This window comes from Acartia tonsa, chromosome 9 (assembly GCF_053477335.1).
Source record: "Acartia tonsa isolate MP-2025a chromosome 9, ASM5347733v1, whole genome shotgun sequence".
NCBI lineage: Eukaryota > Metazoa > Arthropoda > Copepoda > Calanoida > Acartiidae > Acartia > Acartia tonsa.
The window spans coordinates 16,131,268-16,147,422 of record NC_137268.1 but is presented as its reverse complement, the minus strand read 5'-3'; the positions used below and the strand labels follow the sequence as shown (position 1 = coordinate 16,147,422).

General features: G+C 30.9%; 2 protein-coding genes across 2 annotated transcripts in view; both read right to left on the bottom strand.

Moving 5' to 3' along the window:
* Positions 1 to 13,163, bottom strand: part of LOC145328325 (uncharacterized) — a 40,564-nt gene extending 27,401 nt beyond the window's left edge. The window contains exons 1-5 of the mRNA XM_080171955.1: positions 12,993 to 13,163; positions 12,761 to 12,840; positions 12,381 to 12,431; positions 4,654 to 4,741; positions 4,235 to 4,278 (exon numbers count right to left, since the gene is read on the bottom strand). Of these exons, the coding sequence (XP_080028081.1) occupies positions 4,235 to 4,278; positions 4,654 to 4,741; positions 12,381 to 12,431; positions 12,761 to 12,835 (258 nt within the window). The 5' untranslated portion in view covers positions 12,836 to 12,840; positions 12,993 to 13,163. The remainder of the gene's footprint in view (positions 1 to 4,234; positions 4,279 to 4,653; positions 4,742 to 12,380; positions 12,432 to 12,760; positions 12,841 to 12,992) is intronic.
* Positions 13,164 to 13,433: 270 nt separating this feature from the next.
* The window catches only part of LOC145328596 (uncharacterized), a 37,382-nt gene continuing 34,660 nt past the window's right edge, over positions 13,434 to 16,155 (bottom strand). The window contains exons 17-18 of the mRNA XM_080172339.1: positions 13,972 to 14,064; positions 13,434 to 13,657 (exon numbers count right to left, since the gene is read on the bottom strand). Coding sequence (XP_080028465.1) covers positions 13,434 to 13,657; positions 13,972 to 14,064 — 317 coding nt within the window. The remainder of the gene's footprint in view (positions 13,658 to 13,971; positions 14,065 to 16,155) is intronic.

The window sequence follows — 16,155 nt, the reverse complement described above, 5'->3', positions numbered from 1 at the left end:
GTTCGAAATCTTAAGTTACAGAAAATACTTACTACCTAATAAAATATGATTTTTTTGCTGAGGTTGGAAAAAACTAAGTAAGTATATATATATTTTTTAGAATGGCGACAGACCAACGGACCGAGTAGTTTCTAGAGGGTGTCTCATAGAATAGTGGGTAGCGCACTGTGCTGTGGTTGGGAGAATCCGAGTTCCAGTCCCCTCTTAGATATTGCACTTGGATGACAAATTCTGTTGCAATTTGTCAGAATATAGTCACGCAACCTTCCCTGAGATGCCCTAAGGATGTAAGAAGGGGATTTGTAGGAAGTTAGGATCCTATTATGCAACTGTAATCGTGCTTTCCCTCGTCCATGCTCCTCATTCATATGAGAGTGCCATTAATTAGGGTGGCTTAATATGGAACACCTGCCAAAACTCTAGAACAGGGTGATGTAATAATTGAGTAGCTTACACGAAAATTGCCGGTCAGCTTGTAATTTAACATAGAATACACTCAGCTGTGCGCGAAGTTTACCAATCTAGAATTGACTAAAGGATTCTCACCTCCAATCTCCTCGTATATCTGAATCCTAACTTCAGAGAATCAAGGCTACATACACACACCAAGTAATTTCTAGACTGACTTTATCCGCGGTTTATCCAAAATAACAGCCGAGAAAATCATAATTTCCTTATAGTTTCACTGGCTGACGGACAGGCAAAGTAAATTATAGGTTAGCTTCGCTGTTAATAACCTTACATTAATAATCTTGATTTACGCAAACTATCCATTGACAAAATGGATATACTATTACAAGGATGTTGCACCAGATGTAAATGTACTCTGTTAAAGTGATGCTCGAAGCTGGCTAAGATATTATATATAACGATACCACCAATCCACCACTTTTACTCTATTCCTTCCACTCCTACTAGGGGATCGAATTGACCAATAAATGCTAAAGCTAAATTAATGACAAATTTTCCCCTGCCGATATATCCACGTATATCATATATCCATTATTGACAATGATTAATCCTTTTCAGAATTGCAACTCTCCATGACTAAAGATATTCTATAAAATGCACCTTTTAAACATTATTTACTACATCTATATAATCTTTTATAAAAGTAATAGAATGTCTGTTTGTTTGTGTAAGCCGATGGATCTTGCTAATCGTTGAGGTTCTCCTAAAGCTTCTTATAGGACCAGGGTAGGTATGTAACTATTTTGTGGGATGGAACCTCCACCCTCCGAAGAGAAATCGTTCTGTAAATAATATCCCCTCCAAAAAATAAGAATTGCATCATAACATTTGGTAATTGATATGACTTGAATCTTTTACTACAAACAAAAGACGTCCGTATCATATAAATTCTATCTATCTTTTTATCATCTACTACATGAATATTCAGAATTGCATGAATAATTTGAAGTGTCTATAGCTTAGAGCATTGTATATGTATGAAATGAAACTTGGTATTATAAGCAGAGACGTCCAAGCTTAATAATGGGTTCAAAGGTTTGAGTGGGGAGGGGGATCTATTGTACTTATAAATTTTATTAGGGGGGTAAAATGAATGGTTTTAAAGTTAGAGGGGGTTAAACCCCCTTTACCTCCCTCCTGAGGCGTCTTTGATTATAAGAGAAATCAAGAAGAACTTATACATGTTAAAAAAGCTAACATAAATATTTTTTGAAGATATTGTTAAGAAATAAATAATTAGTATATAATTGAAAAACTTCCCTATTAAAAAAATAAAACTAAAGTTACTGACCGGCATAAAATGATGACCTACCGACGGAATATGAAATTTGAAGTGTTAAACTCAAAACTAAAATGAAAGTAGAAAAAAAACATATTGTCACTAAAACACTATTGTTCAAATTTTCTCTTTAAAATAAAAGGAAGAAAAAACACAGAAAAATGTGCTTTGTCGTGATAAACAATTAGTTGGTTGACTGTTTACACTGTCGCTAAAAGTGTCACAGATTTACTGAGAAAAATGCGCGCGATTTCGCCAACAATAACATAGGTGTCACTTAAATTTTGTCACCAGAAAAAATTGTCAACAAAAAATTGGACAACTTAAAAATCCGCAACACAGCTAATTTTCATGTTTTTTTTTATTTTAAAATTAAATTTTTAAAGGAAGTATATATTATTATTGACTATCGTTTAACTTCCTATAAAATTAATAGGGCATCAAATTTTTAGATAGATATCTTTAAAGTGCATTGGTGCTTTTTTTGCAACTTTGGAGAGTAAGTAATTTTAACTTTTTGGTTTTGCACTAAATTAGTAATTGAACTATGCTTATTTTATATTTATAAAGTGTACAATTATGTAGATTTTCAAATTGATGGATATATAGTAAAGAAATATTTACAAGGTTGATCTCATTATGAGTGATATTATAAGAGAAAGAGAGATAGGAGACAATGGGCTGTTTATTACACTAGTCCCCAAAGTTTTAAATTAACGTTTTCTTAATCGTTAGCTTAACAACTTTGGGGACTGTAGTGAATTTTGATTGGTTAGTTAATTTACTTCAATCTACTAATTTTAAGCTACAGAAGGTGTAATTTTGTGCATCATCGTTGGGGAAGTGCATCAATTTATCAACCATTGTCTTATCCCTTTAGATCCCTGGAATTTATATAGATAAACTGATAAATAGATAGAAAAGATAGACATACATAAAAATAGATAGATAGTTTGTTAGTCCAAGCTCACTATGACCACTCTGTTTAAATTATCATATAGAGTTAAATTAGACATAAATACAAATAAATAGACATTAAGATAGATAGATAAACAATTAGAAATAAAATTAGATAGATAGTTTGGTAGTGCAGTGCAAGCTCACTATGACCACTGTTTAAATTGTCATGAGGACTGAAATTAACGACTCTATACATTAAACCATAAGATAGGGTTACATTCATTAAACTTCCTAACTTTTGAAGAAAAAAACAAATTAATATTTAATAAGTTAACAAAGTACAATATAAATTTTTTTTTATGATTTTCAAATACTGGCTGTAATGGCGACGTAAATATATTTGAAATATGCTTTAATATAGTCTATACGCCTTGATACCTTTCATATTAAAAGCCAAATAAACCATATTCAAAATAAGTTTTGTTTCAGTTTATAGAATCTCTCCTCCCACCCCACTGCTTTTGTTATGTGTATGATAGTGTGCAACTCTCCGGGAGGACGGGGAGGGCCAATGGACGGTAAATTATAATAGTACCAAAAGTTTTGTTGACATGTTTTTACCACTTTTTTACTTTAAAACATTTGATAATTTTTAAAAATCTTAATGGGATCGTTATTTCTAATCAATTTTAATTAATAAATTTAATCTACCGCAGGATTCTCTTTGTTCATCATTTGGGATGTACATCAAATTATTGTCCATTGACTTATCCCTTAAAATTCTTGATCATTCTTAATTTCTTTAAGGACAATACAAAATTTCGAAGGATAACAATAGACGCATTATTAGTTTTAGACTGTGCAAATCCATGTTCTAAAAAATTGCATACCTACTCTATAACTAATGTATGTCCGTTAAAAGTTTAAGAAATAAAATCTAATGTTTACTCTGATATCTAGTAACGATAACTCTAATGTCTAGTAAAGATAACTCGAACATATAGTAAAGATAACTCTAATATCTAGTAAAGATAACTCTAATATCTAGTAAAGATAACTCTAATATCTAAAAAAAGATAACTTTAATATCTAAAAAAAGATAACTCTAATATCTAGTAAAGATAACACACTTTAATTGTTTAAAGACAATACAAGATTTATTAATTGATTTTCATTTATTTTATTATACAAAGTGTACTTTTTGCAGTGATATTATTAGTTTAAAAAAGAGCTTCCCTTAAAAGTAAACTAAGAACGCAGGGATATCCTAATAATTTGAATAACTATTCTGTAATACAAAGTCAGGTTCGATTGCACTTTTCAAGGAAGCTTTACAACTGTCTTGGATGGTTTTAGGCTTTTTTCTGACCTTACCCGCCCTCCACTAGAGGCTATGGGCGATTAATACAGAAAAATATGCATTTTTGTCTGTAGCTAAAAATCTTTAAAAATGCTGGTCCAATTTGGTTGTACATATTATGTGAGCTTCGTAAATGTTTTCGAGTAGTTTTAGGCTATTGTCCTGACCTCCCCTGAAAGCTAGGAGCGAAGCAACAATAATAAAAAATTTAAATGTTTTTTCCTTCTGTCTTTTAGATTGTGTACTTCGTCTCCATAATCTTCTATACCTAGAATAGATAGATAGCAAGATAGTAAGTTAGTCAGAAGAAAAATAAATTGATTAAAAGATAGAAAAATAAATAAATGAGAATAGAATTAAATTAATGGATGTACAAATTAATTTATCTGATAATTAGAAAAATGAATAAATAGTTAGAAAAACATTTATTGTAGATAGATTACAAGATGTATAAATAGATAATTAATTAAATAGATAAATTGGGAGATAGATAGAAAGACTTGTAGAAGAATAAATAGACTGATAAACAGATATATAAATAGATAGATAAATGGATAGATAAATGTATAGAAAAATAAATAGAAAATAGATAGAAAAATAGATAAATGAATAACTAAAAAGATAGATTAATAGATGAACTTACCGACAACCGTATTAACAGAGCCAGTAGAGCTATCAGAATCATTAGATCCTCGTGACGTCATACTCATCTCAGAACAGCTACAATCAGTCTAAAAACAAATATTATTGGATCCTCGTGACGTCAAACATCTGGAATGTATAGCCAACAAGCGAAATAAATCTAAAATAATATTTTGGTTGCAGATAAAAAGGCAGTCTTAACTACGAAGAGTTGCTCCCAGGCCAAATCACGAAAAAAATCAGCTGATATTACAAAATATTTTTAAAAATCACAGACATCCTTACAAACTTTTATATAAGTTAAGGATTATAGGGATGTTTCTCAAGTTGCCCTATTGGATTTATTACTATTCGAATCTTACACCAGATTATCGTACTCTAACAAAGTGAAGCTTGTATCTGGCTAACATAACGATTCCCCCACCACATCCACCCCCTTTACCCTATCCCCTCTCTTCTTATTAGATGAAGGAACTGGCCAATAAGTGATGTCAATGTAAGCAACCTAATCAACGTATATATAAATCCATCATTGCTCACATAGCGATTCTAGAGCAAGAAACTTTAACTTTCAGCAATCAACAAACGAAAACTTCAGTCCTATGTAATTTTGGGTCCAGAATCATAATCTGTTAAAACTAAAATCCTATGTCTTCCTATTTGCAATAAAATCGCATTAAAATTGCAACAAATATTTGCGATACCTTATTTTCATCTTATAAGAAACAATAATCCATTTTGCTAAAACAAAAATTAAAGTTAACCATTTATTAAGTACTTTCATATATTTAAATTTGCCAAAAAAATATTTTTTTTGCAGAATAATGCCATTTTTGTCAGCGATATAAAAAGTCTCCTTTAAAACAGATTGTTAGAAAAAAAAGTAAATGTAAGTATTATAATATGTTTTTCTGAAGTCATTTAATAAATTTATACAGTAAAAACCAGAATTGTGCAACTTATTTGAATGAAAAGCCAAAAAACGTAATTTGCAAAAAAATTGCAACCCCTAAATCACCTAGAAAAATAAACTTTTAACCAAACTAAAGTAATATGTTTTAAAAAACATTAAAAAATATTAATCTTTTATAAAATAAAGTTTGTTTGAAAAGTTCTAATCAAATAGAACAGGGCAAAATTATTTTTTCAAAATGTAAACAAAAACTTTGAATATTTCTATAGTTTTTCTAAAACTTGAAAATCAAATCGTACTCAAAATCAATGTTTTGTTTGTTAAATCTTCTTGTGGCGAGATTTTTAAATGTTATTTTTTTATATGTATTGAATAATCATAAAAAAAAGAAAAAAAATTGCATTAAGCCGATTCAAATATATTAAATATTTCCTTATTAAGGCAGCAAAATAAAAAAAGGTGTTAAATAAAAATTATTTATTTTTATTTTTTAAGCTGTATAACTTTTTAAAAATTTAAAAACATGATTTTTGCAAAAATAGATATTTTTTCATTAAAAGGAAATATTGTTTTTCTAATCAGCTGTTATCAAAGAATATATCGTTTTCTTATGTTGGGCTAAGAATAGTAATTTCAAGAGATCGACAGCCGCGCACAAGCCTAAAATTCAACAGGTGTGCAAAATAAGATTTTAATAAGGAGAATTGTCTGTTAAGAAACAAATTTAGATATCCTGCTTAATTTTAAAGTTATAATATGATGATTTAACTGAGGCTTACCCGCAGCTGCTGAACCCTGTTAATTTTAAAAACTATATTCATATTAATAAGATTAAGTTTGGAATTTGCAGTCACAGGAGCCGATAAAATTTTCCTGGTGACCGGGAGGATCATACTTGAATCATAAAGGGAGAGGTCATTTTCTAGTAAATCCCGTAAAGGTGTGTGTTATAAGGCCTAAAAATAGTAGTAGAACGATAAGGTGCTCTAGATATATGTATTCCCTATTGAATAGAACAATAGGGAATTTTTTTTTTTTTTTTTTGATAACCGTACCTGGATTATTTTAAAAAAATACGAAATTTCTATCAAACGCTTTGTTTGGCTCAAACTGACAAAAATTTAAAAAAAATATAATTATAATAATAATGTTTTCTATAGGTACAAGGTAAAGGTTAAGAACAATCTATACCATTAAACAAAGGAAGAAGTCATTCTTTACAGGTTGATTTATTATAATTATATTTTTTTTTTATTTGTGTCAGTTTGAGCCAAACAAAGCATTTGATAGAAATTTCAGATATTCCAGGTACGGTTATCAAAAAAAAAAAAAAAATTTCTTCCCTATTGTTCTATTCAATAGGAAATACAAATATATAGAGCACCTTATCGTTCTACTACTATTTTTAGGCCTTATAACACACACCTTTACGGGATTTACTAGAAAATGACCTCTCCCTTTAGATTGCACTCTCATTTTAATTGCGTGAAAGATTGAGTTACGCCCTCTGTTCCCTCCAAACAGTAATTATTTGGTCGCCCCAAAATAGACATTAAAAAACAAGGATGACAACATCCATAAAAGCGAAGCTCTGAAACGGTAGGAAACAAGGTTAATACCTGTAGATTGTCAGAACTCATTAATTAATATATAAAAGTATAAAAATCGAAAAAAAAGTAAATTTGTTAAAAATACATGACAAAGTTTAAGGACCTACTTACATTTTTAGGACTTGGTTATAGAGATGCTTCACTTATGAAATTGTACTTAGTTGTCCTAGGAATCAGTATTCCAAAAATCAGATCAATTGGATAATAACATCACATACAAATTTGTTGTTTAAAAGTAAAAAAATCTACATGTTTAAAATGGACGTACGGACATTCTAGTATTGAATATGGAGTTGCTACGCTTTCTGAATTGTACCTTACTATAAAAGGAATCACCCTTTAAAGTTTCAAATTTATAGGACAACTCTAACATGCCATTATTAACGAAAAGAGCTATCCGTTCCGGACGAACGGACGGACCGACCCTAATTATAGAAAAACTCGCTTTTAAACATGCATCTATAAATTCTAAAGGATAAATAAGGGCAGAAAAATAGCCTAAAACCACCTCAGGACCTACAGAAAACTTCAATGTAAAGGAGAACCATATCGGGTCAAAGGTTAGCAAAAACCTTTGCCTCAGACAAAAAAAGCTTACTACTTTATATAGCAACAACTGCGTCCTTAGTATCTTGGGATATTTGAAGGGATATAAAAGGGCAAAAAAATAGCTTTAAACCAACGGACGACTATTAAATAAAATTAAAATAGCATAACACCTTCCCAAAAATAAGAAGCTTCGCTGTAAAGAAGAACCATATCAGTTCAGCGGTTTGCGAGATCCTTCGCCACAGAAAAAAAGCTTACCACTTTATGAAATAGGACTAGCAGCTGTGCTGTGCCCCTAGGATCTATGGGCACTATATTCGAAGTGATATTGAATGGCAGAAAAATAGCCCATCGCAGAACCTATAAGAGGCTTCATTGTAAAGAAGAACCATATCGGTTCAGCTGGTAGCGAGATCATTCGCTACACACAAAAAATCTTAATACTTGGAAGATAATCACATTTTAATTCAATAAATTACGGCCTTTTAATTAGTGTAAAGTTGGGGGGGGGGGGGGGGAAGTTCTGACTCTTTTTCGTAAACAGTGATTACAGGCTTTGTCTTTGGAGGATTATTTCACAAAAAAAGTTTCCTTTTGGAATGTAGTTTTCCTATTATAAATTTATTTGGCCTCCATGTTCAGGTAGTCTCCAGGTGGATTCTGGAAAGGTAAAAAAATTCAAGTTAGAACAAAACTTATTTAACAAAAGTTGCAACTTCATGGATATATGAACTAATTTGAAATTAAATTTTAAAACCTGCTTCAGGTTCAGGTACTGCAGGCCTCCATTTGGATCCCGGACTTGTAAAAACAAAAAATTTTTACAATAAAAGTTAGAATAATTCTTATTTAACAAAATCTGCTACTTTATGGATGGTATGAAATAATTTGAAGAACATTTTAAAATTAGACCCCAGGTTCAGGTTCCATCTGGAGTTCAATAGAACTTGAACCTTGAGTCTAATTTCAAATTTATCTTTGAATTAGTTAATATTATCAACAAAGTAGCAGTTTTTGTTAAATAGATATAGTAGTTCTAACTCTAAAGATAAATATTTGCATTTTTACTTGTCCAGAATCAACCTGGAGGCCTTCAGAACCTGAACTTGGAGGCTGATTTCTTCATTTTTTTCTTCAAATTAGGTAATACTACCTAAAAAGTAGCAGCTTTTAAAATAAGGTTGGTTCTAACTTAAATAGTAAACATTTTTTAGTTTTTAACTGTCCAGGATCCACCTGGAGGCCTGCAGTAACTGAAGCTGGAGCCTGATTTCAAGATTTTCTTCAAGTTAGTTCATACCGTTCATAAAGTAGCAACTTTTGTTAGGTAAGGTTTGTTCTGACTTCAAAAGTAAAAATTTTTTGTTTTTACTGTCTAAGGTCCACCTGGAGGACTCCAGTACCTGAACCTGGAGCCTAATTTCAAAAAGTTCTTCAAATTAGTTCATACCATCCACACAGTGGGATCTTTTGCCAAAAAACGGGACATTTAGAGTAGACAAAAGTAAACTTCAATAAATAAGCTTGTATTTGAAGAAATGATGTAATTTCTTTTGCTTTAACTCGGAAATAACTTAAATTTTGCCTCTGTTAACTTCTAATGTGCATTTGGTAAGTACGTCTTGCTGTTTTGGAGGAGTGAAGCTACCCTATTTTTAAAAAATCTATAAAACTTCATAACTTTAGTTAGGATAGGAATATTTTAACAAAATCAACGTCTATGTAAATATTTCTTCAATGCAAACAATGTTTGTGAACAAGAATATAGCGTCAGGTGCACCCATTTCGAGTCCCGGCATTTTTAGGTAGGTCCAGTATAAGTAAAATAGGACACTTATAAGGCATGTTTTCAAATATTTTTTTTACAGATATAAACAACAATAACATAATTTTCAAAACACTTTTGATTTTGTGTTAATACCTTTATTCTAGGTCTAGCTATCTTCATTTAAAGTTTGTATAAGAATATAAGCATAATTACTTAAATTATATTCTCTCTCAAATGTATATTTCTCTCTCTCTCTCTGATGCGTATATAATGTTTTTGCAATATTATAATTAATCTCCAAATTTGAATTTCTGCTGGACCAAAACCAGTTAGAACTACAAATTTTTTTAGAACACATGAAATTTAGCAAATTTAATTGCTAAAATAAAAGTATTTTTAAGTCATCTTTATTTAACGACTCCTTTATCCCTTAAATGTCCATTAAAACCGCGAGAACGGCAAAAATCGTTAAAAATCACGCCAACGGCGGCAAATAACAGCGAAACGGTTCGCCAGAGGCAAATGATGCATAAGTCAAGAAAGATCCGCCTTAATAAGTTTGAAAATATTGCAGAGATGACTTTGGGCTCTAAAATGACTCCTTCCCCCTCTAACGGGGGAAAATTTGAAATTAACAAGAACGAAATTGTTCAAACCATGCAATGTAAAATGCTCAATTACTCAAAAACGGACAAGAGGCCCCAGGTTGTGAAAACTGTTTTATACACAATACATGTTGCATATTAATATTATTATTGCAAAACCCTGGGCCTCCTGTCCGTTTTTGGGTAAAATGGAGAAAACTGATTTTTTGGGGTTAAAAATCTTAATATTTTTGGTGAAATTTTCTCACAAAATGTCAATTTACACCACCAAAAAAATATTTTTTAAAATTTTTTCTTTAATTAGACATTGGTACAGGTATCTAAAAAGTACCTCAATAAATTTTTTTTTTCATAAGATGAACATAAATGTATTTTTTGTTGCCTTGAAAAAATTGTGTAAAAAAATCTGGAAAATCATCAAAACTGAAAAGAAATTTTTCACTACCTTTTTTAAAAATGGCATAAACCCGCCAAAAATTAATATTTTAAAAAAAATTCTTTTCTAGCTGTCTACTTACAGCCATTATAAGGTCCTAGAATAGATAAAAGTCGATTTTAGATTTTTTGGATGTCCCGATTTTTTTCAAAAGATCCCACTGTGATCCATGAAGTAGCAACTTTTGTTAAATAAGTTTTGTTCTGACTTCAAAAGTAAAAATTAGTTCATACCATCCATGAAGTAGCAACTTTTGTTAAGTAAGTTTTGTTCTGACATCAAAAGTAAAAAAATTCTGTTTTTTCCTGTCCAGGAACCCCCTAGAGGCCTGCAGTACCTGAACCTGGAGCCTGATTTCAAAATTTTTTTCAAATTAGTTCATACCACCAATAAAGTAGACACTTTTGTTAAATAAGTTTTGTTCTCACTTGAATTTTTTTACCTGTCCAGAATCCACCTGGAGGCCTGCAGTACCTGAACCTGGAGGCCAAATCCAAAATTATTTAAATAGGAAAACTACATCCCAAAAGGAAACTTTTTTTTGTATAACAATCTATCCTCTCACTCCAAAGACAAATCACTGTTTACGCAAAAGTGTCATAACTCCCCACCCCCCCCTTATAAAAATATTTACTTTTACCTATGTAATTCAAATTATGTTCTATGACTTGGATCTGAGCCCTATTTTTAAAAGCGAAGCTTTTCTATAATTAGGGTCGGTCAGTCAGTCCTTCCGGAACAGATAGCTTTTTTAGTTAATTTAGGCATGTTAGGATTGTCCTATTGATTTTAAACTTTGCATGATGATTCCTGTAGTAGTTAGGTACGATTTAGAAAGCGTAGCAACACTATAATCGTTTCCAGAATGTCCGTACGTCCATTTTAAACATGTTGATTTTTTTTACTTTTTAACAACAAATTTTTATATGTTCTAATTATCCGATTGATCTGATTTTTGGTATACTGATCTCTGGGACAACAAAATTCAATATTATAAGCGAAGCAACTCTATAATCAAGTCCTAAAAATGTAAGTATGTCCATAAACATCATCCTGTATCCTGTATTTCGACAAATTTACTTACAATTTTGCTTCAACTCTTATACATTTACATTCTGATTATTCAGTCCTGACACTATACAAGCCCTCCGTTCCAGAGCTTCGCTTTTATCGATGTTGTCATCCTTGTTTCATTTGCAAATTGAATAAATGTTTGCGGGAGATAATTTAAATTTCGTCTTGGTTACCGCAAAATAATGCGGCACTGCTATGACTGTAAAAAAAAACTCCAATGCTGATTGATTAACACTTTTTTTTATATATGATTATATCTTATAAAATCAAATACGAACGCTATTACATTAAAAATCTGTTATAAATTACATTGAATTAATATTATTTTTTTTTACCACTGGGAGTTAATAATGTGAATGTTGTAAACATTATAGCAGACAGATCTAAATTTCAAATTTAGAAAGGTGAAATTTTCAGGGATATAAAAAATAAGTGCAGAATTTTTTTCATTTAAAAAGATAATCTAATTAATTGTCAATAATCGTATTTCAATATAATATAGTTTTGATAGGCAATATATTAACCCTAAAAATTGAAAGTCGTCGTAGTGCTTTTAAGAATATGGTTTTTAATTTAAAAAAAAAAATTAAATATCTCTGAAGAAGAGGAAAGAAGGATTTAACCGTAAATGAAAACATGAAATATAGGCCTTAATTATATCGCCACACTTTGCGGATTCTTGCGGATAGGTGTGGATAGTATAATACGCCTCTGCCTTTAGGTGTGCTCTGTTTTCTAATACATTTATGAAAATAATATATATCAAAAGTCACCTGTTGGCATGTATGGCAGGTTTGGCATGAACAACTGTCCCAATCTGATTCCTAAACAAAATAAATAATTATCTGTCTGGCTATCTGTCTGTAGTGTATATCTATCTGTCTGTGTGTCTGTTTATATGTCTATCTGCCTATATATCTTACTGTATGTATGTCTGCATTGTTTGTAAGTATGTAAATAAAGTTCATAAGGTTGTGCATGTACATCCGTCCCAATCTGATTCCTATACAATATATGTATTTGTATGTCTGTCTATCTGTCTGAATGTATGTCTGTATTGATTGTAATTATATGTAAATACAGTATGATAGGTTTGACAGGAGCACCTGTCCTAATCTGATTGATATATAAAATAAATATTTATCTAACTTACCAAATCATCATGTTCATAATGGTTAGTATGATGAACTCTGATAGCCTCCTTATTTCTGGCATCTTTCATAACCATTTCCTAACACCACGGACATTATTTTTAATTGAAAAGGAAACTAACCCCCCCTTACTTTTGTTTTTTTTTCAAAGGAGGAGGGATCTGTGCTCGACTAAGACACCATTTTGAGAGAAAGCTTTGTGACCTTTTTATAAAATAATAATGAACCGTTCCTGTCGTCCTCTAAAGGATCCCTCCTTGCTATTACCGCTGCCGCCACCCGACTTTGGAATGCCCACTGGCAGCTGCTTCTGACCGCTCTGATGGTGGCTGCGTTGGGATTCCGCGGCCGAGGATTTTAACGATGCCCGCGAAATTCGCTCCAGTTCTTGCTCAAGATTTTGCTGTCTGCAATGAATAGATATTTAATAAAAGAATTGTTCTAATAACTTCAAACCTTCCAGAATTTGCCTTTTAATCAACTTTAAAATAGTAATAGAATTGAAGGATATTTTTTGGAGGTGGACATATTTTGCCTTATTACTTTCTACCAGTCAAAATCTATTGTTACTAAAATAATTGGTGCTTTCCCTCAAAGCTATCTATTGGCCACCGAAACTCCCTTATCTCTGTTTTGAAGAAAACATAATACTAACCCCTGTAGGTCTACACATTTTCATAATTTAACTAATCTAACTAAACATCTTTTAAAATTTTGATTAATTATTTTATTTAAGTATTCTTTCCTGTTTTTCCAAGCCCTTATACTCGGTTGTTGGCTGACAGCTGGACCAGTTTTATTAATAATATTCTTGGATGGAAGTGGAGGGTTGTTTGTCTTGGAGGATTTGTCACTGCTGCCACTGCTTTTTCCTGATCCATTACTTCTGTGACTGTTTCCTATTATACATAAATAATATATATATATTATTAATTAGACGTAACACCAGATTTTCATGGTCTCTGATAAAAGGAAACTCAACCATCTTTACCCCATCCCCTCTCAACCTACTGAATGAACGAATTGACCAAAAAATGAGTTATATGTTACCAATCTGACAATTTTTCCTCTGACATAATATCGACGTATATTCTATATCCATTAAATAGATAAATACTTCAAAAATTTTTTTAAAGATCAACTTATTATATAAATCCCCATGACCGTATTGTAACATTAAACGGTTTCAAAGCCATACTGGAATGAAATTTACCTGAATATTTATTATTCTGTCCATTTTTGACTGTACTGGCGTCGGAATCTGAATCCTGAGATTGGGAGCCGGTAGAAGCAGCACTTAGAGCCTCTGAAATAGATATTAGATATATAATCAAAAGGGAGGGAAGGGAAATTGAACTTTAAATATAAAAGTAAAGAAAAGAGGGGAAAGGGGTTAAATAACTGTATGTTTACGGGGTAGGGACGCTGTGCTGACTTTCAATTGGGTGTTTTAGCATCAGCCAATGGCGTCTGAAATACAAACACAGCCAAGTCGCAAAAAAGAGAAGAAAGCAATATGCTAGCAGACGAAAAAGATCCCCTCCCCTAAAACCAAGTCTCAGTTTTACATCTATAATTATACATTTATGGTTTTCATTCCATTTGATCGTGTTATCTTTTTTGTTGGCCCAAAACTTGAAGGGAATTTGTTGTATCTTTAACCTTTAAAGAAAATATATTTTAAAAAGATAAATAAAAAAATAAAAAACAGCTTTAATTTGCATTAACATGTAAAAATACAAAATTTAGTAAGGGCAAAAATTGTATATTTGACAAGAATGTTAATTCCTATTTTAAGGTCTTGTGCCAAAATGTAAAATTTTTAGAGATTGGAATAAACATACACAAATACCATCCAATTATTGTTTTTTCAGTATGGCTGGATTAGAACGAGTTCTCAGACATACTGAAAAATCACGTATAGCATCGTATTACAGACAATTTTCAATAAATATCAATACAAGAATCATAAAATTAATACAATTTTTTGCCATCAGACCTTCCGGGCTAATTTTTAATTTTATTATCCGCGAAAATCTGTCTATAATATATGATATGATGAATATTTTTATAAATATAAATCCTATATCTTTTATCAAAAGCCAAAACATAGAACAAAATATCTGATTAGTTTCTCTTAACTGTTCCCGCCCACGACAGACATTTCACAAAAATATTAATAGGTGCTTATGTTTTACAGCTAGTTTTACCACGTAAAGTGTGTACTAAAAAGTTTAGGATACCTTACTTTGTCTTATGTATGTCCGTTTGTATGTCTGAATGTAATGCATGATTATAGTGCAAATAAATATGTTGTTTATAAAAGAAATATTGTGACTATGACAATTAGTTCCATTTTAAAATTTTTCCTTAATTTACAAAATATGAAGAAAAAGCCTGGGATCTAAGGGGATAATGGCCGATTTATTTATGTACATCCCAAATGTTGACATATAAATTTAGCCCTTCTGCGTATTACAATCAGTGGTTGATACGTTTAGACACTAAATTAACTTGATATACCAACCAATGAAAATTTTAAAAAGTCCCCAAAGATGTTAAGCCAACGAATAAGAATGGTTATCATAAAACTTTGGTTACTAGTGTAATAAACAGCTTAATGTCCCCTGAGAAAAAGAGCAATTTCTTATTTGCGAGGCTACCTCATGACTTACTTTGTCGGTAAAAAAGGTCCCAAAAGGCACAGAAAGTGCTATTCTTCGCTTCAATTTTATGTGTTTTACTTTCTTGTTTTTAAGAATGGATCAGCTATTTCTAAAAATTTGTTTATTTGTTTGACCTCCCAAATATAAATTACAAGACTCATAACTTGAACAAAGCATTACAACAGTGTATGACTAATTAGTAGTGCTTTTAAACAAGCAAATTTTCCCAAACATTAAAATAGCATTACTTAATATAAGAAATTACTAGATAGTTCATAGTTGGAATATTTAAATTATTATGTTTAAAATAATAGGGGAAAATATTTTATAATAATTCCCTCTGATGATATATTTTATGTAGTATACAGTATACTTAATGCATAAAAGAAAGAAACATAATTTTTGTCTCTGTATGATGGATAATATCTTGTAAATTGCTAGATCGAAATCTCAGTTTTTTTTATTTATTTTGGTCTAGTGGTGGTTTTAAGCTATTCGAGGGAAGACTTTGACTCTTCCACGATAAAAACCTCCCCTAAAAATCAATTAGTTGTCAACCAGCCTATCAAGATTCTGTGGAAACATTTTGTAAATTAAAATAAAATATAGCCATAATTTTATCAAACACAAAGGTCATTACTATATTTTTGAAATATATTATTGTACTATTTATATTATTCTCATAAATTGTTTTAAACTATTTATGCAATGATTACAGAAAACCTTTCATT